At 43.2% G+C, this 25,656-nt stretch overlaps 2 protein-coding genes across 3 annotated transcripts; both read left to right on the forward strand.

The window, feature by feature from the left end:
- The first annotated feature begins 10 nt into the window (after window positions 1–10).
- Window positions 11–8,497, forward strand: LOC148392996 (bifunctional 3'-phosphoadenosine 5'-phosphosulfate synthase 2-like). Its single transcript, XM_088384625.1, has 12 exons — window positions 11–665; window positions 3,010–3,124; window positions 3,609–3,844; window positions 4,422–4,560; window positions 4,667–4,785; window positions 5,489–5,602; window positions 5,708–5,819; window positions 5,885–6,090; window positions 6,162–6,297; window positions 6,393–6,661; window positions 6,752–6,981; window positions 7,474–8,497. Exons 1-12 carry the CDS (start codon window positions 639–641, stop codon window positions 7,613–7,615), a joined length of 1,845 nt encoding a protein of 614 aa, XP_088240751.1. The 5' UTR covers window positions 11–638; the 3' UTR covers window positions 7,616–8,497.
- A 1,511-nt stretch (window positions 8,498–10,008) lies between these two features.
- On the forward strand, window positions 10,009–20,485 carry LOC148392997 (phosphatidylinositol 3,4,5-trisphosphate 3-phosphatase and dual-specificity protein phosphatase PTEN). Of its 2 annotated transcripts, XM_088385111.1 has the most exons (10): window positions 10,016–11,131; window positions 15,666–15,750; window positions 15,819–15,863; window positions 15,931–15,974; window positions 16,112–16,350; window positions 16,970–17,111; window positions 18,077–18,145; window positions 18,489–18,655; window positions 19,005–19,301; window positions 19,375–20,485. In XM_088385111.1, exons 1-10 carry the CDS (start codon window positions 11,053–11,055, stop codon window positions 19,558–19,560), a joined length of 1,353 nt encoding a protein of 450 aa, XP_088241237.1. In that variant the 5' UTR covers window positions 10,016–11,052; the 3' UTR covers window positions 19,561–20,485. The 2 variants fall into 2 exon arrangements, with proteins under 2 accessions (XP_088241238.1, XP_088241237.1); XM_088385112.1 differs by lacking the exon at window positions 18,077–18,145 and having other exon boundaries at window positions 10,009–11,131.
- The last annotated feature ends 5,171 nt before the right edge of the window (window positions 20,486–25,656 follow it).

Raw genomic sequence — 25,656 nt, forward strand, 5'->3', positions numbered from 1 at the left:
GCTTGTTTTTATGGGGGTTTCATGTCCTCCGTGACGTTAGCTAATGTTTTCCGACCACGTCGACGTTTTTAACTTGAAGTAGATACATTTTTGTATTTTAACGCACGAGAGTCCATCGTTAGCTAGTCGTGATGCTAATAGTCGAGCTAGCTGGAGGGTATATGTTATAGCCCGCGGTGGTCGACAACATAAAATTGTTCTTTTTAAAATACTCTGCCGGGAGAGAGTCAAAATTAGTCCCGTAACGAAATGTTACATCTTCTGTTGTGAAAGAGGCGTAAATTAAGTGACGTGTACCCCAACTTTATTGTGGACACCGTATTGCTATGATGTTGCCGGGTTTGAGGGGGTTCCGCCGGCCCAGTCGTGTCGTTCCACTCCGGCATTGGCTCACTAACTTGGGCGAAATTATGCGTGGAGGAGGGAGGAGGAAGGCAAGCTGGAGGCTGGGCCAGCCAGCGGAATGCTACGTGTCTTGGAGGCCCTTTTTAAAGCCCCCCCTCGTCGCCTTTGGTGACCGGAGACCCCCCTAAAAAAAGTTAACGACGACCGACTTGCAGCATCATTCCAGGCCCCGTGAGCCAAGCGCAGCGAGCCCGGTGTCCAGCAACCCATCGGCGACGTCGCCCTCGTCTGAAATGTCCGGAGTGAAGAAGCTTCGTACGGTAAGTCCCAGAACGAATCACCCGCAAGTTGTCATGCAATTCTCCGAAGATATTTGTCAAAACACATCGATTTAATTTTTAAACGGTATAACTTGTTCAAAGTTTGTATTCTGAGACATACACCGGCTGGACACTTCATTAGGTACACCACAAGCGAACGAAATCCAATGCAAAATCTGTCTGCTTTTGATCATATTGACTCCATTTAAGATGTATTGCATTTTATTGTGGTCCTAGTTGGTGATTTATTGAGTTGGTGACAAAACACAACCCCTATAATAAGCATCTTATTCATTAAAAGTTATCGAATCTCATCAGCTATTACAAGTGTACCTGATCTCAAACTAGACTTTCTTAGATCTCGGTTCATATTTTATTGAACACTGTCATCCTCTGTACGATCAGGTGTAATGTTGAGAACTCTGAATGGGCTCCTTGTTGTTGTTGTGATGAATTCATGTCAATATGCCCTATTCATAAGGTGGGGTGAGAAAGAGGCCACTGTTGGCCACGCTCGTGCATCAGATGCTGCTCATGACATTTTCGGAGAACACGGTGGGAGATATCACCAGTGGTGAATTAAAATGGAAAACAATATTTACATGGTTCAGTACAAGGAGAGTGACTGAAACCCAAGTCGGTCTAGTTTGACAAGTCAAACATTTTTCTAAAATGAAAAATAACAAAAATCTAAAAGAATTATTAACCCTAACTATACAAGCCTTTTTATTACATCAATATAGTCTATTCCCGTTTTTTTTTATTCCCCAAATAAACAAAGGATAAGTTTCATTATTTGATTTTATTTTAGGGAAAAAGAAAATAACTGAAATTTGCTTTTCACTCAACTGTGGCATAATGCATTCTTCAAAGTATACAGGTCGTCCGAGTTGCTGGCTAATAATAACCAGTCATTAACTTATGCTGACACAGCAGAAAAGTCATAAATACACTATTCATATTAACTACCCGGAACTAACATTCGGAGCTATTTTTTTCCCCAAACATTGGCTGTGAGTACTCCTTGTCACTGTTGAACAAAAAAAATTGTTTATTTTGTGAGACACCACAAGCAAGACTTCACTTGTGTGACTGGACACGAAAATGAAATCCCGCTTTGAAGGATCAAGAAGTGCGGACATTCTGCCGAGCGCTTTTACAAAGAAGACCACAGTCGAGGATTTAATACAGTAGTGCGCGTGTACAGGATCTAGAGAGGTGGATACAAGAAGGCCACATGTGGACCCGATTGCTGCCACATCATCTCTGCTGGCCTTGGAGGCAGCACACTGGACACATTGTACAGTCAGTCGGTCCACCCTCCACCACCACCACCACCTCCATTCCTTCCATGCCTCTCACTCTCACCACCTCCACACACCAAGTCAATACAGCCCCTTTCATAAAAAATCCTGGTCCATGGAGGGACTCAGGACCTCGATCCCGCTACTTTGACCCACTCTGTCATCTCAACTCGGGAGGGAAAAAAATTTTGTGTTTTCAAAGCCGCTGGAAAAGGGTTAGAATATAATGATGTTGCGCAAGAGCAGGGAGAAGGCAAAAAAGCAATGTATGCACTTTTGACAGGATATTCTAGATTGGAAAAGTGAAACGGTTTAAATTTGCGGGATTTCTTTTTTTAAGTATTGGAGAGGAACAAACTATTTGCAACATGTCGTGGGAATGACTTGTTCGAGTCGCAACGCTTCACTTCAAAAAACAAAAACAAAAAAAAAGAAATGACGCAACAGCCAAAGGCAACCTACTCCAGGGCCAAACATTAGGGAATGCCTGATATTAAATCAAAATGACTTTTAACAATTTTTTAAAAATGTCCCCGAAACATTCCAACTCCACAAATGCTGAACATTTTTACAATTGTTGTCTCATGTTTCATTTCACAAATGTGCTTTGGCGGCGTAAGAAAATAAAAAAGGCTCCCCACCCATGTTATGAAGTCAAGCTACACGGACATCGTTTTATTTAACGAGATCTGCTCTCCGCCATTGTTTTTTAACGGTTTATATTCACTGTGTACCCTGGACAAACCAAAGACACCTAAAGGGGACAATGCCAAACACTAATCGATGCAAATCCACCTGTTATGTCAACACAATTATGACAACGTAAAGAGGATGAAGCAGGACGTTATAGTTTGCATAGTCATCGTAGGTGTCGCCCACCCGTTTGTCAATGTCATTTCAGGGCGTAACTGAGCGTTTCAAACCCAAGGTTAGATGTTATCAAATTATCCAGATACGTGAGATGCCTAAGTCAAACGACGCGATTCTATCTCAAACAAGGTGAAAACAACTCTGTTGTGTTTTCACATCTTCTCTTACAGGACCTCAACAGGTCCACCAACGTGATCTACCAGGCCCACCATGTCAGTCGAAGCAAGAGGGGACAGGTTGTAGGTTCCAGGGGAGGCTTCAGAGGGTGTACCATCTGGCTCACTGGTAAATCATATATATATATATTTATTTTTGTAAAAAATACATGCTTGTTGGTGACAAATGATAGCTTGTGTTTGAGTAGCACTTTCAATAATTTAGCAAAAGCATAATGTCAGCTCTAGAGGGCGCTATCCATTTCACAGTCCCTCAATAATCGTAAAATATGTCTGAATTTCCTAATTTTTATTTGACCTACCTACATCAGTTGTGAGTTACAGTCAACGTCTCACTTGAATTTAATTTTCCTTGTGTGACAGAGAAGCAAGCGGGGAGGAAAAAGGGAAGTGGCTAAAAATTCAGACGATGACTTGTCTACTAGTTGTGATTCAAGGAAATGGAAAAGTGTAGAAATAAGTCTTAAGATTGAAATGTTTCTCTAGAGGCAGCCACAATAATTTCAATGAATGGTGCATTGATAAGGGAACGCTCGAGAACCTTCTTTGCAGTTCTCCTAGGAGAATTTGACATGCTTTGGTCCTCCTACCAGGTTTGTCTGGGGCAGGAAAAACTACCATCAGTTTCGCCTTGGAGGAATTCCTGGTTTCCAATGCCATCCCTTGCTACTCGTTGGACGGCGACAACATTCGTCACGGCCTGAACAAGAATTTGGGCTTCACCGCCGTGGACCGTGAAGAAAACATCCGTCGCGTCGCCGAGGTGGCCCGACTGTTTGCAGATGCCGGGCTCGTTTGCATCACCAGTTTCATCTCCCCCTTTACCAAGGTCAGAAAATGTTTCTCTTTGTGTGAAATCATCTTGAATAAAATAAACTCAAGTATTTATTTGCCCAGTCCGGTTAGAAAAAAAAAAAAAAAATTATTTAATGTTATTTTAAAAATGCGTTTGTCCAAATGAAGTTAGTCTGCTGCTTGCTAGATAAATGTTCCTAATAATTGGTGACATCCGATACCATTTCCACAAATATCTTTTCTTGTGTTGTGGCCTACTTGACTAAATAAACGCCACTCCTTAAGTACACCACCTTACGATTTATTTTGCAAATGATCTTTTTTTTTATTTCCCTAAGTAATCCACAGCGTAATTTTGTATTCCTCAACTGCTCAAATTGAATTTGAATGTCTTTGAACAAATTTCATAACAATAACCGCAATTCATTTTTTAAAAAGTAAAAAGATATTAAGCACATTAGTTTACAAAACATTCCACAAAATGACAACAATAATTTATAATACAATAAATAATAATATTTTTTTCCATTTATTGTTTGTTGACTGATATCCAAAGCACTTTTATTTTTTCCTAAGTTTTTTACCTTTGAAAAAAATGTCTGTTACCACAGGATCGTAACGAGGCCAGGAAAATCCACGCGAGCGCCGGGCTACCGTTTTTCGAGGTGTTCATCCACGCACCCTTGGAGGTGTGTGAGCGCAGAGATGTCAAAGGCCTCTACAAGAAGGCTCGAGCCGGCGAGATTAAAGGTTCACTTTTGAAGTTTTTAATGTTCCCATCCTGTTCTTGAGGATTATTCAACACAAATAATGGAGCGTGACAACAGTTGTTTCCCAATTTTCTTTTTATCGGCAGGCTTCACAGGGATCGACTCGGAGTACGAGCGCCCCGAGGAGCCGGAGTTGTTGCTGAAAACTGAAGAGCTCTCAGTGAACGAGTGCCTCCAACAAGTGCTGGAGATGCTCCGCGAGCAGGTGAGTGTGACAAGTCGGCACTTACTAGGAGACATCTTTTTTAACCCGCTTGACTCATAATGGAACAGGAGGACTTTGACAAATATGCTCAAGGTTGAATTTGTGTCCTGTAAAATTGAGTGTGCAAATATCCTGCATTTGACCGTAATCCACCCATGACGTATGGTGCATTGCTAAATAAACCCGAGAGACATCATCAGCCGGCGTGCGTCACAGAACGACTTCCAAGAAGACGTTGCCACATATCTGATGTGGTTTTGTGTTGAACTCTATAATTGCACAGTAAGACCATAAATCATGCGCTCACATGAGAATGAATCAGTGTGAAGATTCTGAAAGTTAGCTTATGAAAAAGAAAAGTTGCCTTTCTATGTTGCTCGTCGTTATTTGTGAATTTTAACACGTTACTTGCTCATTAATTTCATATCAACATCTCAATGTAGTTTGAATGCAGGCTAATATAAATCTGATATTGTTTATTGTAATACAGATGAATTGATAGTTTGCAAGTTGGTGAACTTGTTAGATGTGACGTTAAATGTTTAGTGCGACACCTGCTGGTCATGTGTGGAATTTTGTTTTACGTAGCCACGGCAACCAATTCTGCTCCAAGGAGAGCTCTCTAAATGGTGTGTTTTGAAAAGAAGCCACAAAATGCCATTCAATATCTCACTAAGGTGCTCAAACATTTCTTTTCGTGTAGAACATCGTGCCAAGTGAGATCATGGAAGAGGTCAACGAACTCTTTGTTCCGGAGAACCGACTCAATCTCGCTGTGGCTGATGCAAGCACGCTACCCATCATAAGCATCACCAAGGTAACCTGTCTCTCAACTGCCCGAATATTGCCCTTATTTAACACGCCGCACTGGACGCAATCGTGTAATTCCGTATAATTGATGATCTAATTTCTCGTTTGACAGTTGGACTTGCAGTGGGTGCAGGTTTTGGCCGAGGGCTGGGCCAGTCCTCTGAAGGGCTTCATGAGAGAGCGAGAGTTCCTTCAGGTCTTGCACTTTGGCAGCCTCTTGGACGGTGAGCATCTTACACTTGTCCGCTCTACTCGGACTGATTCTCACCTTTGTCCGCTTCCATATCAGGTGGTGCCATCAACATGTCCGTCCCCATCGTCCTGCCAGTCACCACCGACACCAAGCAGGAGCTGGACGGCTGTGCGGCGATCGCGCTGGAGTACGGCGGCTCCCGGGTGGCCATTTTGCGGAACCCGGAGTTCTACGAGCACCGCAAGGAGGAACGCTGCGCCCGGCAGTGGGGAACCACGTGTCCACAACATCCTTACATCAAGGTGACGTAGTTGACATTTACTCAACATACATACACGGTGTGATGATCTTGACATCTCCAACTTGCGTGCAGATGGTTATGGAGGGCGGCGACTGGCTCGTCGGCGGCGACCTGGAGCTACTCGAGCCCATCAAATGGAACGACGGACTGGACCAGTATCGCCTTACTCCGCGGGAGCTCAAGCAGAAGTTCAAAGACATGAAAGCAGGTCAAAACATATTTTATGTTGTCACTTTGTAAGATGTTTGATCATTTATTTGAGATTCAAATTAACTAACCCGTGTGGTGTTTGTCTTCCTCCAGATGCGGTATTTGCATTTCAGCTGCGCAACCCGGTGCACAACGGCCATGCTCTGCTGATGCAGGACACCAAGCGGCGTCTCCTGGAGCGGGGCTACAAAAACCCCGTCCTGCTCCTGCACCCGCTCGGCGGCTGGACCAAAGACGACGACGTGCCCCTGCCCTGGCGCATGAAGCAGCACGCCGCCGTCTTGGAGGAGGGCATCCTGGACCCGGCCAGCACCGTCGTGGCCATCTTCCCCTCGCCCATGATGTACGCCGGACCCACAGAGGTAAGCTGGCGATGCCTTGATAGCTTTTTCAAAACAGCAACTTCACATTGCGAGGCCATATTGCTCAGTGAATATCAACATCTCCATCAGGTGCAGTGGCACTGCAGGGCCCGCATGATCGCAGGAGCCAACTTCTTCATCGTCGGTCGGGACCCCGCGGGCATGCCCCACCCGGTCACCCGGAAGGACCTTTACGAACCCACGCACGGCGGCAAGGTGCTCACCATGGCGCCGGGCCTCACCTCGGTGGAGATCATCCCCTTCAGGGTGGCTGCCTACAACAAGTCCAAGAAGGCCATGGACTTTTTCGACCCAGAGCGGTGAGCCAATAAATGTCGAATCCTCTGATTGGTTGGTCAGAGCAAAACTTGCTACAGCTAACGACAACTAGCAAAGAACACCTATAGCGAGCTAATACAATCAGTATTTCTGGTGAGTGGATTTTGTTTAAGTTTATTATGTAATTAGATTAATTTTGATTATGAACTGCTTCAGTTTTATTTTTTTAATTGTGCTCTCTGTATGGGCAACCCCGTGGCTATGTTGTCTATACTTTTATATCCCGTTAAATCCAGCTCATGTTTTTTTTTTTTTTCCTGTGGACCGAATTGTACGTGTGTCCTCAATTTCAGCCATTGTTTTTCTTAGCCGGGCAGCGGACACCCGACCCGTGTATGGATCGACTTTGCTTATGTCCCACGTGTTATTTTTGCAGATGTACTCCTACTTATAGCCGTCATATCTCCCCCTCCAATCTGGCCGTAACCTGACCTTGCCCTCCCTCTCACTCTGCGTGTTTCTCTTCCTGTTAGTCACGCCGACTTTGAGTTCATCTCCGGAACCAAGATGAGAAACCTTGCACGCAGTGGCGAGAACCCACCGGACGGCTTCATGGCCCCCAAGGCCTGGAAGGTGTTGGTGGACTACTACACCTCGCTGCAAAAGGACCAGTGAGCCAGCACCAAGCTGTCTTACTACTGCAAGACAATGACAAGGTTATTCTCAGATGGTGTGCTGAAGTTTTAGGACCAATTTAAGAAGTAAAGAGGTACTGTAACTCACATGGGCCGAATCAAAGTACTTTTTAAGTAAGTGGAGCACATTCCTTTTAAGCTTGTCCGATTTATCATTCCATTATGCAGTTGCACTCCCTTGCCAATTTTATTATGTTTGAGCCCGACTTTTAAGATAAAATATTTGGAACTGTCTTAGTACTCACAGAAGATTATGTAGTCTACCAAATAAAATGGCAAGTGATGCTATGATTTTTTTTTTTATCCATAAGTAACACAAGAATCTAATCTATTTTTAACTTTGAAAATTGATATTTCATATAGTATCTGAAGGATACATGGGGAAACTTAATCATTCCATATTTTAATATATTTTAAGACTCGTGTTTATTTTTATTCAGTGAATGAAATGCCATCATTACCTAAAGTGCCTCAAGTTTATATTACACAAACGCTAATGTCTCCTCTCTCAGTACAATAAAGCTCGCAAGTGCTTTTTCCACGCCTCCACTTATAACTTTTCACACATACATGCAGCCAAGAGAAGCTCAAACATTCTCATGAAGAAATTGGCTAAAATTATGATTTTTACCACGGGATATGTGTCAGTAAACTAGCTGTTACGTCATTATCACTGACTGTAATTTACATTTCAATAGGTATGTTGATTCAAAAATACTTATTGTTTACCAATAAGGTCTTATTGAGTAGGAGGAATGTCTTGCATTGCTGTAAAAGTGGGCATTCAAACGCTAGCATTAAGAGATGGAAGGCGATGTGAATGTAAAATGCAGTAATAAATAAACCTATTTGTTAATATCAATCATTTTGCAGTCTATTGTGTTTTATAACATTTCAATGTCTGAGTTTGATTGAAATATAAAAAAAAATAGAAACGCAATGGCGCCCTCTGTTGGCTCAAACTGATACGGGCACAATTCCAAAGGCTGTTAAATTGTCCAGTTTACGTTGCGATTACGGAAATTAAGAAATGTACTTAAAAGGTTAAGAAAATGTTGTCATCCTGCAAATAATATACTTTTATTGAAATAAAGTGTGACTGGTGATACATTTAGCCGCAATTTTTATGACTAAAGGATTTTCTTCAGTGTAAAAAGTTTGGACATCTCGGTTCTACACCGATGATGCTTCCTCAGCCATCCTAATAGGTTAAAGATACTTAGGAGGTGTTTGGATTCATTTGTTTGCCTAACGGTTAATTCAGCCAGTCATTAAGCTCCGTGCCGGGCTCAAAGCGGATTGAGCCTTCTGATGAGAACAACCATCTTCTCCTGCAAGAAGCAGATTTTTAATTAGCCTTACATGGGATCACATCATTTAATCTGTGATGTTCCAGGTAACCCAATTTTCAAATCTGCTGAGCTGCACTGCCTGGGACTTAATAAAATCTCCCAACTACGGCGCGGCCGACATGTCGTGTTACAAAGGAACGACAAGGACAGCTGTTGAAGTAAATCTCTCAGAATGTGGCGCACACTTCCTGGGTGTGGAATTCTGGAGTGTAACCTAATTCAATCCACATTCACATGAACGTTGATGATCACTGTGACTCTTAAATAAGCCATAATGACAGTTATTTAAAAAAAAAAAAATGTGTGTGTATTGTGTTGCTTTGTTTCAAATGCAGGCTGTGTCCAGATGTGATTGTGCATCGGACCACATAGTCATCATGGATTCTACATGCGTTTCTGATTGAACATGATGAAAAGCTTCTTTAGTTTGACGATGCGAAATTTGAACCCCTCGTGAAAGTCTTTGAAACTCTCAGAAATATAAATTCCGCACATCTGTATATTACAACTCTTTATGATATATGTGAACGCAAATGATGCAGCAACATGGAGAAAAGAATATTTTTAAAAAATTATGCTTATAGAGGCGGTTTCAGGATCTTCAGTTTCATAGGCTGGATCTCTGGTTTACTGCAAAGCCAACATTCATCAAATACAGTATATTAATATTAACATAATAAAGTTCTAATAACAAATTTGGTGCACTGATTTAATGTCAATCCTGGCTGATTATGGTTGAGAGTTGAGGACGAAATGAAATATAGGTATCTGAAACTGGATTCACATGAATGGGGAAAAAGTGACGTCATTGTTCCAAAGTCGAAGTGACGTTGCAGCTCTGTCGTTTTGACGTCATAGACACATTTCAAACTGTTCAAAGTGTAAATACGAATGAAAGACGTTGTTGGTATTAAAAATGGAAATGTATCGTTTTAATGGTGAATCGGCTTGCCATAACTCCGCTGCGTCCACCGATGTCAGGTGATTGTTTCTCATAAAATATAATTCAATCAGAAACAATTGACTGTCATTTAAAGTGAGAATGAAATATTACCTCGTCATTAAAATAAATATTTTCCCTTATTTTAATATATAAAGCGACTCAGTTGTGAGCAGGGGGAAAAAGCGCGAAAAAAAGTGACATTTTATGTGAGAAACTTCCCTAATTATAGTCACACGTGATCACTTTGACAGAAGGGAGCCGTCGTGCGCGTACCTCTCGTATCCTTCCGCCACGATCAAATAATAACAGACTGTATTCCTCCTTTCTTTTCAAATATTGTTCTATATCACAATTAAGACTATATCATTATTTATAAAATTTAGCTCTGGTCAAATAATCTTGTAATAGTCCGAATGAATTGAACCGAGGGACTACACGGCGAAGGCGGCAGGATACGTGTACTAAAAGCCCAGCCTGCTCTACCTTCTTTTTTCCTCGGTGGAGGCCATGATGGGAGCCTGAGTTCAGCTGGAGCGAGTAAAAAAGAAAGATGATTCCCCGGGACGGAGCTGTCAACGCAATCTGTGCATATTGCTGATTTTTGTATAGTCTGTATACATCTGAGGTGGAGCCTGTCACTTTTTTCCCTTCCCCGCGATGTTCTCGACGAGCGTTCGGTGACAATGTTGAATCGCTAAGGAGGTCTTTTTTGGATCGTAGCGAGCTAGCCTAGCTCCAACCTCCCCCCCGTCCGAGTGACTGGATACGGACTCCCCCCCTCCCCTCTACCCCCCCTTTCCTCCCGGGGTTACCAGTGACTTTTCTTCTGGCTTCGGACCGAACCCGGGGCTTATTTTGTGGACAGCTGCATGTATTTCACTGGGGAGTATTTGGAAGAGCGACCGCGGGATTGGAAAAGTCGGGCCTTCGCCGAGGAGAAGCCGAGCAAGGCCCGTCTTTATGTTCCAGAGGAAGCCTGTCTAATCCCAACGAGCTCGGCTGGCTAGCCCCGAGGAGGACCCCCCTCCCCTCCCCTATCGAGTGGACCCGCCGTGTACCACCGAACCACCAAAAAGTCTGCTTTCATCATTTCCCCATAATAGACTCCTGTCAGCCGCTGCAATGACTGCCATTATTAAAGAAATTGTCAGCCGGAACAAAAGGAGATACCAGGAGGACGGCTTCGACCTGGATTTAACATGTATCCTTTCCTGCACTGGGTTATTTTACTCATTCATAACGCCGCATTGATGATGATTATTCATCTTACAATGAGAAATGTGAGAGGGAGCTAGCGCGGGGCTAACAGGGGTAAGGGGGGGGGGGGGGGGCTAGCTCGGGCTGTCATCAAGCGTGTTTGAAAGATGGTGGATCTGTCAAAGCGGCGTGCACTCATGTCACTGTCGTATCGCAGCTGAAAATTTTCCTACTAGACATCGTGCGTGTAACAAAATGCAAGGTAACCGGCTGGTGTTACGTCCAACATTTTGGAGGCTCCTGTAAAATAAGCACATCTGGTTTATACTTGCATGTGATCTCTAATAGCCTTGATAAAATGGAGTGGTAATCGATTTTTTTTTAACCAATAGTCAAATCATTTTCATAGATTTATGTTAAGGCCGTATGATGATAGCTTATTTGAAAATCATGAGGACACCGTTTTTTTCATTGCTATTTTAATTCTGGTAACACTTTTTATTTAAGGCAACATGAAACTTTAAAACTATTGCAAGATTCTAGACTGACACCAATTTGGGCACCCAAGCTCCACATTCGTGTGTGACTAGTCTAAAGGTATACTAGAGTTATGGTTATTTGTACATACATGTGTTGAGAGGATCGTATTTTTGCATTCTTAAAAAATATATATATATATATATATATATATTCCCTCCACAAGCTTTTACAGCTTTGGTTATTCTGGCCACTCCAGTGACCCTTGGTCCTTATATCTGTCATTCAAAGACCTTGGTGGTGTTGAAAATTCTATCATTGCCGTTATTTCTTTGTCACATATGACAGTTATTGTTTACATTTGACCAAAATTGCCAAAAAGCATCTACGATCATTTTTGGTTGGCGATATCCACTAGATGTGTATTGTGGTTGCATAATTGCAAAAAGTCATTAATCCTTCAATGTAACCTCAGAATTGTCTTGAAAGTATTTTTCCAACATTGGTTTCTTTTGGCCATCTATTAATATTTGTATTTATTTCTTAAAATCCCTAATAAGTCAGAACTTTGACTCCCTGAAGCTAGTCAGTTTTAACTCTTTCGTTTAGCACACTAAGTAAATCAAATTTCAATTGCAATTAGAAGAGTACGGCCGTTAGTGAGATATTTTTTTTGTGTTATGTTGACATTTTAATTTTTTTCCCCATGATAATGGACTTTGTGCCTTATGGACCACAGCACACATATAGCATGTGAAAAAAAAATAATGGGTGCTTTTTGAAGGTTGCCTGGACGAGATATTGGCGTGTCAATCGATTTAATTGATATATCTGATTGTTGATGAATAGTGTCTCTTGGCATTCGGATTGGATTACTGGGCTGCACTCGTTTGCTGTCTGGGAAAGTTCAACTAGACACCGGCTTTGGACAATATCGGAAAGCAATGATATTAAAGCAGGAGTTCAGAAAATTGTCCCGTCCGTAACCGATTAACAAATGGCTTTTGGGGAGGGGGGGGGCTCTAATTGCTCATACCGATTTCTTTTTTTTTCTTTTTTTTCTTATAAAGCCTTCAGTGGTGTGCACACATGGTTGTAAGAACAACTTTTGTCGATCTAATGTGTCGGCTGTGGTTTTTGTTGCGGAACTGTGTACCTTGCAGACTTCAGTCAGATGTTATCTGATGAAATGTGTCATGACTCCATGATTATTGCCTGCAAAGAGCTTGTGGTGAAGGGAAGGACGGGGGGGGGGGCATGTCCCTCCTAATGTGCAGGGGGAGGTCTCCATTTTAGTTTTTTACAATACGGGCCCTGTTATCACTTTTTTTTGGCGCTGCGTCTGAAACAATATGCAAGTTATGTAATACACCGTTAAAGTGGAGTTAAGCAGTGATCTCGTATCGGCCCTCTTTGCTCTTTTTCTTGACTACTCCCACTCTAATTCTCCCTCCCCGCTTGCCCCCTTTCCTCTCCCTCTTTCCTGTCCCCCCCCCACCACCAACACCCCCCCCCTCTCTCTCTCTCTCCCTTGCTCAGTTGTATTTTGGCGTATGCTTAGAACCCAGTCGAGGGCTGGCTTTAAAAAGAAGGCGTTCCTAAAAAAAAAAAATTCCCTCCTACTTGGAGCTTCCGTCAGGGGGTCTTGCATATGCATTTCCTCCCAGCTGCAGAATCCACCCCCCCCTACCCCTCTACCAGTCCACCATGCCCAGGGCTGAGGCTCTCATGGGAGTTGTGGCGCTTTAAAAAAAAAAAAAAAAATACAACCTTGAAATAGTCAGACTGGGATCACTTTGTCAGTTAGTCCAAGGGTTAGAGAAGGCTATGAAACGCTGTGTTTGACTTCTAATAAATGCTTTGATGCACGGCTGGGATTATTGCCGCCGTATGCACGCACGTAGGCGGGTAGGTGGGCGGGCTACCGTTGAGGGAAAACAGAAGCCAGGGTAGCTTATTGACAGTGAGCAGTTTTCACCTAAATATATATAAAAAAAAAAAATCAACCAAAAATACAATCAACCTCTCACCATCTTTTTGAAATGCATTGTTGCAAGTACCACTTATTTAACTTTTACAGGCTGGTAAATTCATTCCCTCCTGTCGTTGAAATGGCGGAAAAATGACCACCTGGAAAAATTCGTCTTTTTTTTTTTCTGCCTCCCTAATTTCCGGTTCTGGCCCAGGGATCTGATGTGTAAGCTTTCCCGGCACTCTTGAGTCTAAAAATGGGTTTTAACATTCAAAGGAATATAAAACAAATCACGGTAGCCAACCGGTTAGCGTCTAGCCAGCTGTTGGCTAACGCTAGCAGCTAACTGCCTAGACTGCAAACTCAATTCCGTTGGCAACTGACTCCAGCTTATATCCCAGAAACAAAATTCTATTTTAAACTAAAGCTACTAATTCTATTTTTCCCCTCATCTTAACACTTCTTGATGGCGCTTGTCCTTTTTTTTTTTTTTTTTCTTCAAAGTGTCTCGCAGTTCCGCTCCAACCGGTTGTGTTTGCACGCACAATTTGCAAAGATGAAAGTGTGTGTGTTTCCAGCTTTACTTTTCTCAGTAAAGGTCTTGACATTCACTAACACGGCTCAACAGCGATACGGGGAGAAAATCAAAAGCTGCTCAACATCAAAACGAGACGTATCCAATTAGAAACACTGAGCTTCCCCTATTTTGGACTCAGGAAGTGTGAGAAAAGGTTGCCCTTTAGTCACTGGTTAAAAGTGTGAAATCCCTCTGCTTTGCAGCGGCGAGCAGACTTCACTTTCAGGTAGGCGGCGGCGGCGGCGCTCACTCGCGCCAACTCCATTATTCTGTCTTCACGGCAACCTGACACTGATGCGCTCCTCTTTTAAGAGCGTATGTGTGTCACTGTATAATTGGCCCTGACGCTTCCCGCTACCCCCCCACCTCAGCCTCCCCCCCCCGCCCCTCCTGTGCTGCAGCCCCGTTGGATGACATCATGCCATTCGGAAAAAAAGGCAGTCGAGCTGCGCACAAGGCGGTGCAGTGCCCCTTTCTTCCGTTTACTGGCCGTTCCATTAGGTACGCCTCACTAACGCAAGATGGTTCGAAGGTTTTTATGGATATGAAAATGGATGGATGGATGATGGTGTTGATGATTGATAAATATTTATTGGAAGTCGGTCCCTTCAGGCTTTTGCTGTTTAGAGATGCTCGTTTATTAAGACTGGTTGTTTCCATCTAACTCAGGAGATTCTTTCACCTCTGCCACCAATGAGCTATTTTCTCTAGTTTTTTTTTTTTTTTGGTCAAAGATGGTCTTGCCTAAAAAAAATCCCACTAGAGCGGCTCTGAGAAACCGTAACAAACGTCATGATCTCGGCATCAATATTCAATCGATCATTTCATCTGAACCTGAACTGGTTTTTTTTTTTTTAAATTCTGTTTAGACAAATGCAAACAGGACAGTGTGGAAGCCAATCAACCAATTCGAAACAGGAAAAAAATCAACTCTTGTTGTGAAAGCACCCTCAAATCCACCTTTTATTTCCTTCACTCTTGTTCTTAGTGTGAACTCGAAGAACTAAGCGGATCATCTCCACCATACCTTAACTGTGCAATATTTCCCTCAGGGGACCCGGTGAACCTAGCAAAAGCGGTCCCAGACGCGTGCGAACTAAACTCCACCGAGAGACTCTCGTGTTGCAGGCCTTGCTGATATAACGTTTACGCTCTAAAAATACACACAGGTCATGGAGCCTCTCCTCTCGTGCGCCCACATGTGGTCCAGGCTCGGGCAGGAGCGCAGTTCTTCATGTCCTTCCTCCTCACCGTCAAGGCCATCTGTCACAACACGCCAATACACACATGCGGATCAGCGGCGTTCCTGCGCTCTCATGTCGCCGCCACCGTAATGACACGGCGCTATTGACGCCGCCCTCGAAACTTTGTCACGGTCCGCTGCCCGGCTCGCGTACTTGCTCATTTCTAGCGACGGCCGTGTCTCGTTAAATAGCCCAACAAATAATTCATTGTGTTACATCGCCGGCCGTTCAAAAAAAAAAAGGCTACTGTTCCTTGACCCCTGAGCAGATATCTACCCAAACATCATCGCCATGGGCTTTCCAGCAGAGCGACTCGAAGGCGTGTACAGGAACAATATCGACGACGTAGTACGGTGAGTGGCCGCGTTCCCGCCGACAACTCTTTGCTCGTTTCCTAACTTTGTTCCTCTGCCGTCAACAGGTTTTTGGATTCAAAGCATAAAAACCATTACAAAATCTACAACCTGTAAGTATCCCTCACCGTTGATCTCCTCCACTCGTTCCCGATTTCTGACTGGATGTTCACATTTCAGCTGCGCAGAAAGACACTACGACGCTGCCAAATTTAACTGCAGAGGTACGCCGCTCGCTCGACCGTTGCCAAAACTTTGCATCTGTGCATGGAAAAATTGACCAAAAATTGTTCCACACTGTGACTCAAGGGCTTGTAAAAAAAAAATCAAAACACCACAATGTGTGTCTTGCCTCTTCCAGTTGCACAGTACCCCTTCGAAGACCACAACCCCCCTCAGCTGGAGCTGATCAAGCCCTTCTGCGAAGACTTGGACCAGTGGCTCAGCGAGGACGACAATCACGTGGCGGCCATCCACTGTAAGGCCGGCAAGGGCCGCACCGGCGTGATGATCTGCGCCTATCTCCTCCACCGCGGCAAGTTCCAGGAGGCCCAGGAGGCGCTCGACTTTTACGGTGAAGTCAGGACAAGGGACAAGAAGGTGAGGAGTCCCAGGGGCTGATTTTTTTTTTTCTTTCCAAATCTGCTTTCGGCGGCAGGAAAAAATTGTTAATAAAATGACCACTTTAAAAAAAGAGCTAATGTCATCCAATTAATTTGTTTAATCGGTTTGGCCCGAGGCTTGTAGGTTGAGGTCAAGAATGCTGGACATGGAAAATTAAAGGCGTCTTTCTGCAAAGACTGTCATACACTCAAATTGTTTTACAAAGTCACAATTTACCTTCAGTAAAATAAAAAAAAAATGCAGTTACTCTCAGCCTTGGGAATGCGAGTGTGGGAGAATTGTGCTACACTTAGCTGGTTTGTGTTTGAGGGGGAGAGGCTCGGCAACACAATCTCTGCGCAGCAAAAAAAATAAAAATAAAACATTGGTAACATTGTGACTGATGTCAATTTGATAATAGTCATTCGCTTGTTGCCAAAGCGAGAGAGCGGCAAAACACAGCGAGCACACGCACACATAACCTGCCGCTCCCCCAGTATGTATATTTGGCTTTATCCTAAGACTTTCTTTTCTCAATTTTACAGCAGGACGATATATATATCTATAATTGCCCGCCTCGTTTGTCCTCTCTGAACCCGTGGTGCTTTTTTGCCAGGGAGTGACCATCCCCAGCCAGCGCCGCTATGTCTACTACTACAGCTACCTACTGAAGAACCAGCTGGAGTACAAGCCGGTGGCACTGCTCTTCCACAAAATGGTCTTCGAGACGCTGCCCATGTTCAGCGGGGGCACCTGCAGTGAGTCACCCGCGCACATATGCTCGCGTTTCAACCTTTCCGAGCCGCAAATCGGCCGCGCGCGTATCGTCCCACCCACGCTGCGTTTTTAGTATCGCTGGACGCTCATCGTCCTTTTTGGAAGCAAATTGGAGCGCCACATCCTGGCTTCTTATTGATGAGGCCCTCCACTTCAAGGTCGACTTGACCTTTAGCTAATGAAGCTTTTTAGATATTATTAGCGCTCGGCTACCTCGTGGGGCTTCCGAATGGCAGACCTGCCTTTACTGTTAATTCGTTATCATGTCTTTAAATGGCCAGACAGACGTTGAATTCCATTTATTGTTTTAATGATTATATTTAACACAATTGTGACATTGCAGTGACCTGTTTTGGGCTGAACTGTCTGCATTTCCATGTCTGCTCTGTTTATGGTGGCATAGCAAACAATAACCCTTTTGTGTTAACTCGTCGTACATGTCCAACTCACACAATTCTGTCTTGTATGTAAACGCTGTGGTCCAAAAACTCATCTGTAAAAGATGTCTGTGGCTTCCTTTTTCTTAACTGGATGGATTGTGGCTTTTGATTCCTAATCCTCCTTTTTCTTGCTTTAAAAAAAAAAAAAGATGGACCTATTCTGAGTGATGAGCCCAGAATCAAAGTCAACACATCAAAAGTGTCATACAAATTATAGCGATATCATTTTTCCGTCAATGTTTTGGAACTGTTCCTTTTGAAGTTTTATTTTTGTGCTCCCATGGGCCGTATATGGCCCACGGGCTACAAGTTTCCCACCCCTGCCTTAAATGTTTTGGTCCAGAGCGAACTCCCACCCCCCCTTGTAAATATATCTGTAAATATTTGTGTCCACTTCTTCTTGTGTTTGTGCCTGCTGTGCTCTCCCTCGAGAACCCCCCCCCCCCCCCCCTTTGCAGTCGGGCGCCGATTGTGACCACCGTCTCCCTTTTTTCCCCTCTCTTAAGGAGACAGTACCGTTAAAAACAGGAGCGAGCCGACCCCTCAGGGCTTCAAGAAAGGGAATTGGCATTGGGGTAAATGAGCCTTTCATCCATTTTATTTTTTTGTATTCCATTCATTTTCTTTTGCCAGGCCCCAGAGATCCAGCATCCGCAGGCAGGACCAATCTTTAGGTAGCAGATGTATTTGCCTGGCAGGAAAAGCACCAAGCTATCAGAATAGGGTCCTGCATCTCTGGTTTTGGGTCTTCTCATGTGTAGCATGTTGCTCTTGTCTTTATTTTTAATGTCGGTGCATTTGCATGCATCCACTCACGTAATAACACATTGGCGCCCTCGCTCGTCTTTGGCCGCTAAAAGCCTCCTCGCTCACCATCACGCCTCGTATGTGTGGCGTCCTCGCCGCCGCCTCTTGCAGATCCCCAGTTCGTCGTGTACCAGCTCAAAGTGAAGATCCACACATCCAACCCCACCCACACCCGGCGCGAGGACAAGCACATGTTCTTTGAGTTCCCGCAGCCCCTGCCCGTGTGCGGCGACATCAAGGTGGAGTTCTTCCACAAACAGAACAAGATGATGAAGAAGGTCAGTGCATATATTGGTGCTGGTATTTTTTTCTTGAAGGCAAATAAACAGCTCCCTCAAATAATTCTTTTTTTTACCCCCCGTCAAGTCGTAACGGTCTTGTTTTATAGATGCTATTATTCAAACATGGACGTAAAGGAGACATTTTATGGAAAATTGACTTTTTAACTGCTTGTATACAATGAGGTGGGAAGCGCCTGCCCGCATATTAGGTGTAAAATTACACAACCTAGTTAATTTGATCGAAAAATGGTTAATATGTAAAGCGTCAATCAGAAATTGTATTGCTCCATTTTTTATATACAGCGAAATATCATCTTTGCTTGAACCTGCTTCTTTTCTATTCCAGGACAAAATGTTTCACTTCTGGGTCAACACCTTCTTCATCCCCGGGCCGGAGGAAGGTGTGGAGAAGTTGGAGAATGGCGCGGTGAACAACGCTGATAGTCAGCAGGGCGGCGGGAGCGGCAGCCAGGTCCAACAACAGCTTCAGCCGCCGAGCAACGCCGAGTGCAGGGACGGAAGCGGCGGCGGCGGCAGCAGGGACGGCAGCGACAGGGACTACCTCATCCTGACGCTGACCAAAAATGACCTGGACAAGGCCAATAAGGACAAAGCCAACCGCTACTTCTCGCCAAACTTCAAGGTAATCTGTCACGGGAAAATTTGAACACCTCCCAGTTACTGATGTCTGTTTTTTTTTTCCTACCCCATCTCAGGTGAAGTTGTATTTCACTAAAACCGCAGAGGAGCCTTCGAATTCCGAGGCGAGCACTTCGACATCCGTCACGCCGGACGTCAGCGACAATGAGCCAGACCATTATCGATACTCTGACACCACTGACTCTGATCCGGAAAACGAACCTTTTGACGAAGAGCAGCACACGCAAATCACAAAAGTGTGAACTCTTTTTAAATAAGAAAATTTAAAAACAACAAACAGCAAGAGAAGAAATTATACAACAGAGAAAAAAAAAGGAGTAAACTTGAATATAAACTTAAAAGAAGAACCTTTTTGTCCCTTAACCCCCCCCCCCACACCCCCAACCCAGATGGCAATAGGATATCATCATGTCAAATGCCAATTTTAGGGGGAAAAAAAGATGAATTATCCTGACCAATATATTGTTTTTTTTTTTCTTTTTATTCCCCCTCCCCCCTTTTTGCGTGGACATCTACCACGCGCAAGGTATTGACACTGTTGCCCAATGGGGAAAAGGTGCTGTAGCTATAAAAAAAAACAAAAAAAACAAATGTGTTTATATCTATATACATACGTATATGTATATACATATATATACATTCATATATAAAGGATTTGTGTGTGTGCGTGCGTGTGTGTCAAAGACAATGGAAAGAAAGAGAGTACCACAATCAGGAGAGACGGGAGTTGAAGTCAAGGACGATCTACTTGGGACATTGCTGCTCCTTCTCCTGTCCAAAAACCAAGGCCAGTGCTGCAGTCACTTTGCTTTACCCTTCCTCCTCCTCCTCCTCTTCCTCCTCATCTTTTACTCCTCCTCCTCCTTCTCCTCCTTTACTGTGAATGCTTCTTGTGCTCTTTGCAGGCTGTCTCACGTGACTTTTTTTGGCCTTTGTGCAGTGCAAACTGCATGCGGGCCGTGGGTTTGGGGGGGGGGGGCGGGCAAGGGTGGGTTCGAGGGGTGGGCTGGGCCTGGGGGGGGTCGAAGAGGCTGTGATGATGTCTAAAAGCATTGCCATTCCTGTTCCCACTGTGTATACGTTTAAATTATGCAGAACAAGGCATCCCATGTAATTGTTAATGTTTTTTTTATCCTAAGATAATAAAAATATAATACATAAAAAACAGCAGGGGGAGATGCGTGCTTGGGATATTCGATTTTTGAAATATGAATTCTTGGCTTAAAAGTTGCTGTGTATGGATTCTTGTAAGGGTATGTATTAATATAAACAGTCTAAAGAAACTTTAAATGTTTAAACCTTGACGAGGAAATCACAAATTGAATTTATTGTTACATAAAATAATTTGCTTAGTGTTGTTTTAATATTTTATATTAGTTGTATGAACTCCATCTTTAAAAAGAACACCATAGCAGGTAGTTGTGGCTTCCTGCGTTTAAAGGTCAACGCAAAAAACAGTGGGTGGGGAGGAAACGGAAATTTTATTTGTTAAATTTCAAATACAAACGTGAATTAAAACACCGCAGCAGATCATGGAAATATTATATATTTATATATATTTTTATAGATATTTTTACAGCATACATAAAAATGAATAGCAAAATCATTTGCATGCAGTGGCACCATTTTACTTCTTCCTTTTCCAACTAGCATACCAAACTTGACCTCCTGGTGAGGACAACGAGCGAACTAGCACATTGCCCTTAAGCCGGAGATCAAGGATGTTGAGTCGATGCGTTCTGTGGTCCACATGAAATGAGAAAAGAGGAGGAAGAGGCCTGCTCCACTTTGGAGTCTCTCTCCCCAACGAAAGAGTAACAGGATTAGCGGGCATGTCTCTTGTGATAGTAGAGAGTGGCGAGACCCCGACTAAAGCTGCCCTCCTCCTCCTCCTCGACAGTCTCCTGATAATAACCTATGAATGTCTGATTATATGAACATATACATCCACATAATCCCCCTTCTGCTTTATTAAGATGTTCCCTCAATGCGCTTGATGGTGACATCAAAGCTTGTTACATTTAGAGTGGAAAAATGAAAGTGCCGCAGTGGACCCGGCCGGACTGCAGAGAAACCGCAGGCTCAGGTACAATTTTATTTTTTTAAATGATTTCTTTGTCGTAAATGAGATGAAAATTTCTTACACAACTCTTGATTTAGCATTGATGCTAGTTGGGGTTGTCATGGTGACGATTCTACGAAGAACACTTATTTAAATATATATTTTAGAAGATTATGGTCCAAGGATTGGCTTCTGAAAGTTTGGGGAAACCCTGTTTTACATAATCTGGCAGATTGCCACGGGTTGGGTGGTGGGTGGGGGTGGGCCCAATTGGTAAAAAAAAAAAAAAAAAAAAGGGGGTCGTGTCACTACATGCTGAGTGAGGCCTTTTATTTGGGTCACATTGAGGTTGGATTACACAGTTTCCACCTTTCTAAAACTTAGGTCTGCAATATTGCGATCAAATTGTCAATCTGTGTCAGCACAAAACTAGAAAGCCATAAAATGTCAGGAAAGCCTCCTAGACCACCCAAACTTTATTCACTTTTGCGGGCTGTAAATTCTCAGTGTCACAATTGATGTTACGACTAAGTGGGGGTGATGGTAAAAATGGTTCTGTTGGACTCGAGAGTCTTGTGGGTAAAGGCGGGGGGGGGGTGACCACCAAATATGCAGATTTACATGTCGTATTATGACCAAAATGAGGGGGTGGGCGGTGTCTGTTGTAGTCTGGCCTACAAAGAAGATAAATCCAAGCTGGTAACCCCATTTCCCTTCCATCTGTTGGTAGCACGGCCGCACTCACCAGGACCCGGCAACCCCCCCCGTCCTCTCCCCTCTGCCTTCATCTCCCCATCCCTCGTGTTCTCTCCACGCGCAGCTGTGTTGCGTTTGGATTAGGCCGAGAATAAAACAGGAAGTAGAAATTAAACAAAAAAGCTTAAACACACATGGAGCACCGCGCACACACACACACTCACGCTGGCCCTCCGTGTAGCAAAGGGGGTCTGTGGAAAGTACACACCCACCCACACACACACGCACACACATAATAAATATGCTTGAGAATGTACAAAGTCCTAGCCAGCCTCCCACCGTCTCCCCATAAAGACAGCGAGGACCACAGGCGTAATATTGGATCAGTGCACTGTGCCCACACTGGTGCTCACACATATGGCATATGTGTGTGTGTGTGTGTGTGTGTGTACATGCATTCCTCCTCCTCTTCTTCACGGTGGTCTGCGGAGGAGGAGGGAAAGGGAGGAGTCAATAATAAGCATGCAAAGCAAAAAGTCCTAACGTATATTCATGCTCATTATATGAATGCTGAGAATGTATGCTAATTTCCTTTAGCCTGACTTTGGTGTTTTACATTATATGTTAGCATTAAGCTAATGCACTTTGGCGTTAAACTATCAGACTACTTTTAAATATGATTCAACATTTTGGTGTTATGTTATACGCTCTGCTTGAACGTGTGTTTGGATTTTTTCAAGTTAGCAGTACATCAATGCTAATTTCCATTAGCTCGACTATGGCGTTTTACATTATTGCGGTTGTACAAGCTGAGTTTGTCGATGGATAAACGTTAAGTATTTTGAGTTGATTGTCAAAAAACCTCATGCACCTTATGACTCACTGTGTGTGTGCTAGTGTGTGTGTATCTTCTCGTCAATGTTTATGTGTTAGTGTAGGAAACACATGGAAATACTTTTTGCTGTCAATGCCCTTGACCCCTCCTCTTCCTCGACACACACACTCATACATGTAATGTATGATCAATGTGGTGCATGTATAGCATCTATTGTGCAGGACACTCTGCAGCATAGCCGGAAGCAAAAGAGCACAGCATTATTATAACACACACACACCCACGCGCACACACACTCACTCCGCAAGAGGAACTTGCATTATGTTTAGCTTGGCTTTGAGTAGTTGGAACCTAAAGCAATGGAAAGTCCTTTTCCTGCAGGCTTTGTAATACATACAGTTCTGTACTATCCCATATGTCCTTGTACATAGATCTAAGTACGTACACACACACACACATACGAGAGGACAGATGGCCCACATGTAGCAAGCACAGTGTGCACAATACAGCACAGTTTAGTTTCCAAGCGCACTGACGTTGCACATATTCGGGACGTTCGCACCATGTTTTGTTATTTAGCATATAATCGTGCATGAATATTAATATTTTTTTCAGATTTTATAAACCAAGTCTGAAAGATGTATAATAAATGTGTTTGCATATAGGAAATATTACTTTACATTTTATGGATAATGTAAATAATGCCAAAATATCTAGATATTGCAATCACATCATTCTGAATATCTTAATATTTAATATATTTTTCAGACTTTTTTTTTTAATATATAGCTCCAATACATGATGCTTTGACAGGGGTGTGAAGACTTTTTATATCCTCCCTTCTATCCTTTTGGCAGGCTTTGTTGTCTACCTGACTCCCATCCAGAAGTGAGGGAGCGTGGGTAATCCCCCCCCCCCTTCCTCCTCCTTCATCTCGTGTCATCGGGAGGCTAATGTGAATCAGTCCCATGATGACGACGACACTCCCTAATCCCGACGGCGCTAACTGATACCCGTGCCCTACGCCTTGCCCCCACCACAAACGCGACCCCTGTGACCCCGCCCCCCCTTCCACCAGCTGGCAGTTATTTATCACATGACTGGCGTGAGAGCAGATAATTGACATGTTGACATTTGGCCAAAGCGAGTTTGAAATGCGACGTTGTCACTTTTGGGCATTTTGCAGATTGATTCCATATTCATTCCTTGGCGGAGGTCTTGGCTTTTTGTGGGTGGGTACTGTGGCTTCATCAATGCTTAGCAAGAGGAAGCTTGTTTACATCATTTTTTCTTTCACAAGACAATGATGCCAGTTGTTAGCCAGGTCCCCCGCCGTCAAAATGAATAACTACACGCTTCCAAAATGGAATCCTACTGCACCAAAGAAGCATTTATTGTGTAGTGAAGTACTTCTCGTGTTTAATTAATAACTGTTCAGGGTGTTTAATTACAAACTGGGTGGCCGTAAATCACAAATTTGACCTTATTTGAAACAATGACTTTGATTTTATAAAATGCTTGTGTTCCGAAAAACATTATTGACATTTAAGAAAAATTTGAAAAAATATTTTTTGCACAAATGTATTCTCATGTTAGCAAGCGGGGGTCATCTAAACCGGATCTGCGCTTGAGAGGCAGTGGGCGTAATCTGGAGCTGGCTTTGTACTGGCCAGATTAAAGTCATCATGTTTTAAACCGTTCTCACGGCCACAATATGCCTCCCATTGCCACTCTGCTACTTCTCAACTGAGTGTGTGTGTGTGTGTGGAGATCTCCTGTCACACACGCACACCGTGGCGGGTTCACGAAAAGGACACCTTCCTCGCTATTTCTGAAAGCGGGAGCTTGAGCACATTATCTGAGACGACTGGTGCATGTTCTATTCATCTATTAATTTGCCATCAGCGCCAGCGTATCGTTGCCGCCGTTTGAGGGGAAACAGCTGCTAATCCTAATCCCAATGCCCCCCGCGCCCCCAATCCCCCTGCTATATAATGTCAAATCAGAGCAAAAAAAAAAAGATCCATGAGGGCTGCTTTGAGTGGCGGGCTCCAAATAAGCAACCCTTCATTGCATCATGTACTATATGTGCTGCATTCCAGGACAGTAGTTTTAATGTATTATTATTATTTATATTATTATATGTGCTGCATTCGAGTACAGTAGTTTCAATTAATTATTTTTTTAATTTTTGAATTTATTATTATTATTATTTATTTGCCTCAAGTAAAAAAAACAACTATACTTTATTATTATTTATATTATTATATGTGCTGCATTCGAGTACAGTAGTTTCAATTAATTATTTTTTTAATTATTTTAATTTATTATTATTTATTTGCCTCAAGTAAAAAAAAAAACTATACTTTATTCTAAAAGTACAAACGTCACGACCAAAATTTGACCGTAACCAAAAACGAATTTGTCCAATTTTTGCAAATTCCTTTCTCTGTTGTAATTAAATAATTAAAGGACAAAGTGTAAGGCGGAACATGTGATGTGAAGTTTTTTATTTTTTAATTTTTTAAAACAGCTGATTAATCGTTTGTCGGACTCTTATCCAGCCAAATATCGGAATTGACATCAGTTGCAAAAAGTCCCTAATAGTGTCGATTTTTTTATGTCACTGAAAATATGAGCCAAAGAAATCCAAGCAGTTGCCACCGTACAAGTGCCCACCTCCATTCTCAACATTGCCGCCTCAAACGCACACGCCTGCATTACATCTCCTTGAGCAGAGCTCCA

Source organism: Syngnathus floridae, chromosome 9 (assembly GCF_059516105.1).
Source record: "Syngnathus floridae isolate MCC-2025c chromosome 9, RoL_Sflo_1.0, whole genome shotgun sequence".
Lineage (NCBI taxonomy): Eukaryota > Metazoa > Chordata > Actinopteri > Syngnathiformes > Syngnathidae > Syngnathus > Syngnathus floridae.

Bases quoted from the DNA above. Each gene is read 5' to 3' on its own strand.
- LOC148392996 (XM_088384625.1), top strand. From the start codon at position 639: ATGTCCGGAGTGAAGAAGCTTCGTACG. The intron at 666-3,009 runs GTAAGTCCCAGA...CTTCTCTTACAG, and splicing joins GAGTGAAGAAGCTTCGTACG to GACCTCAACAGGTCCACCAA. The intron at 6,091-6,161 runs GTGACGTAGTTG...ACTTGCGTGCAG, and splicing joins CACAACATCCTTACATCAAG to ATGGTTATGGAGGGCGGCGA.
- LOC148392997 (XM_088385111.1), top strand. From the start codon at position 11,053: ATGACTGCCATTATTAAAGAAATTGTCAGCCGGAACAAAAGGAGATAC. The intron at 17,112-18,076 runs GTGAGTCACCCG...CCCTCTCTTAAG, and splicing joins GTTCAGCGGGGGCACCTGCA to GAGACAGTACCGTTAAAAAC. The intron at 19,302-19,374 runs GTAATCTGTCAC...ACCCCATCTCAG, and splicing joins ACTTCTCGCCAAACTTCAAG to GTGAAGTTGTATTTCACTAA.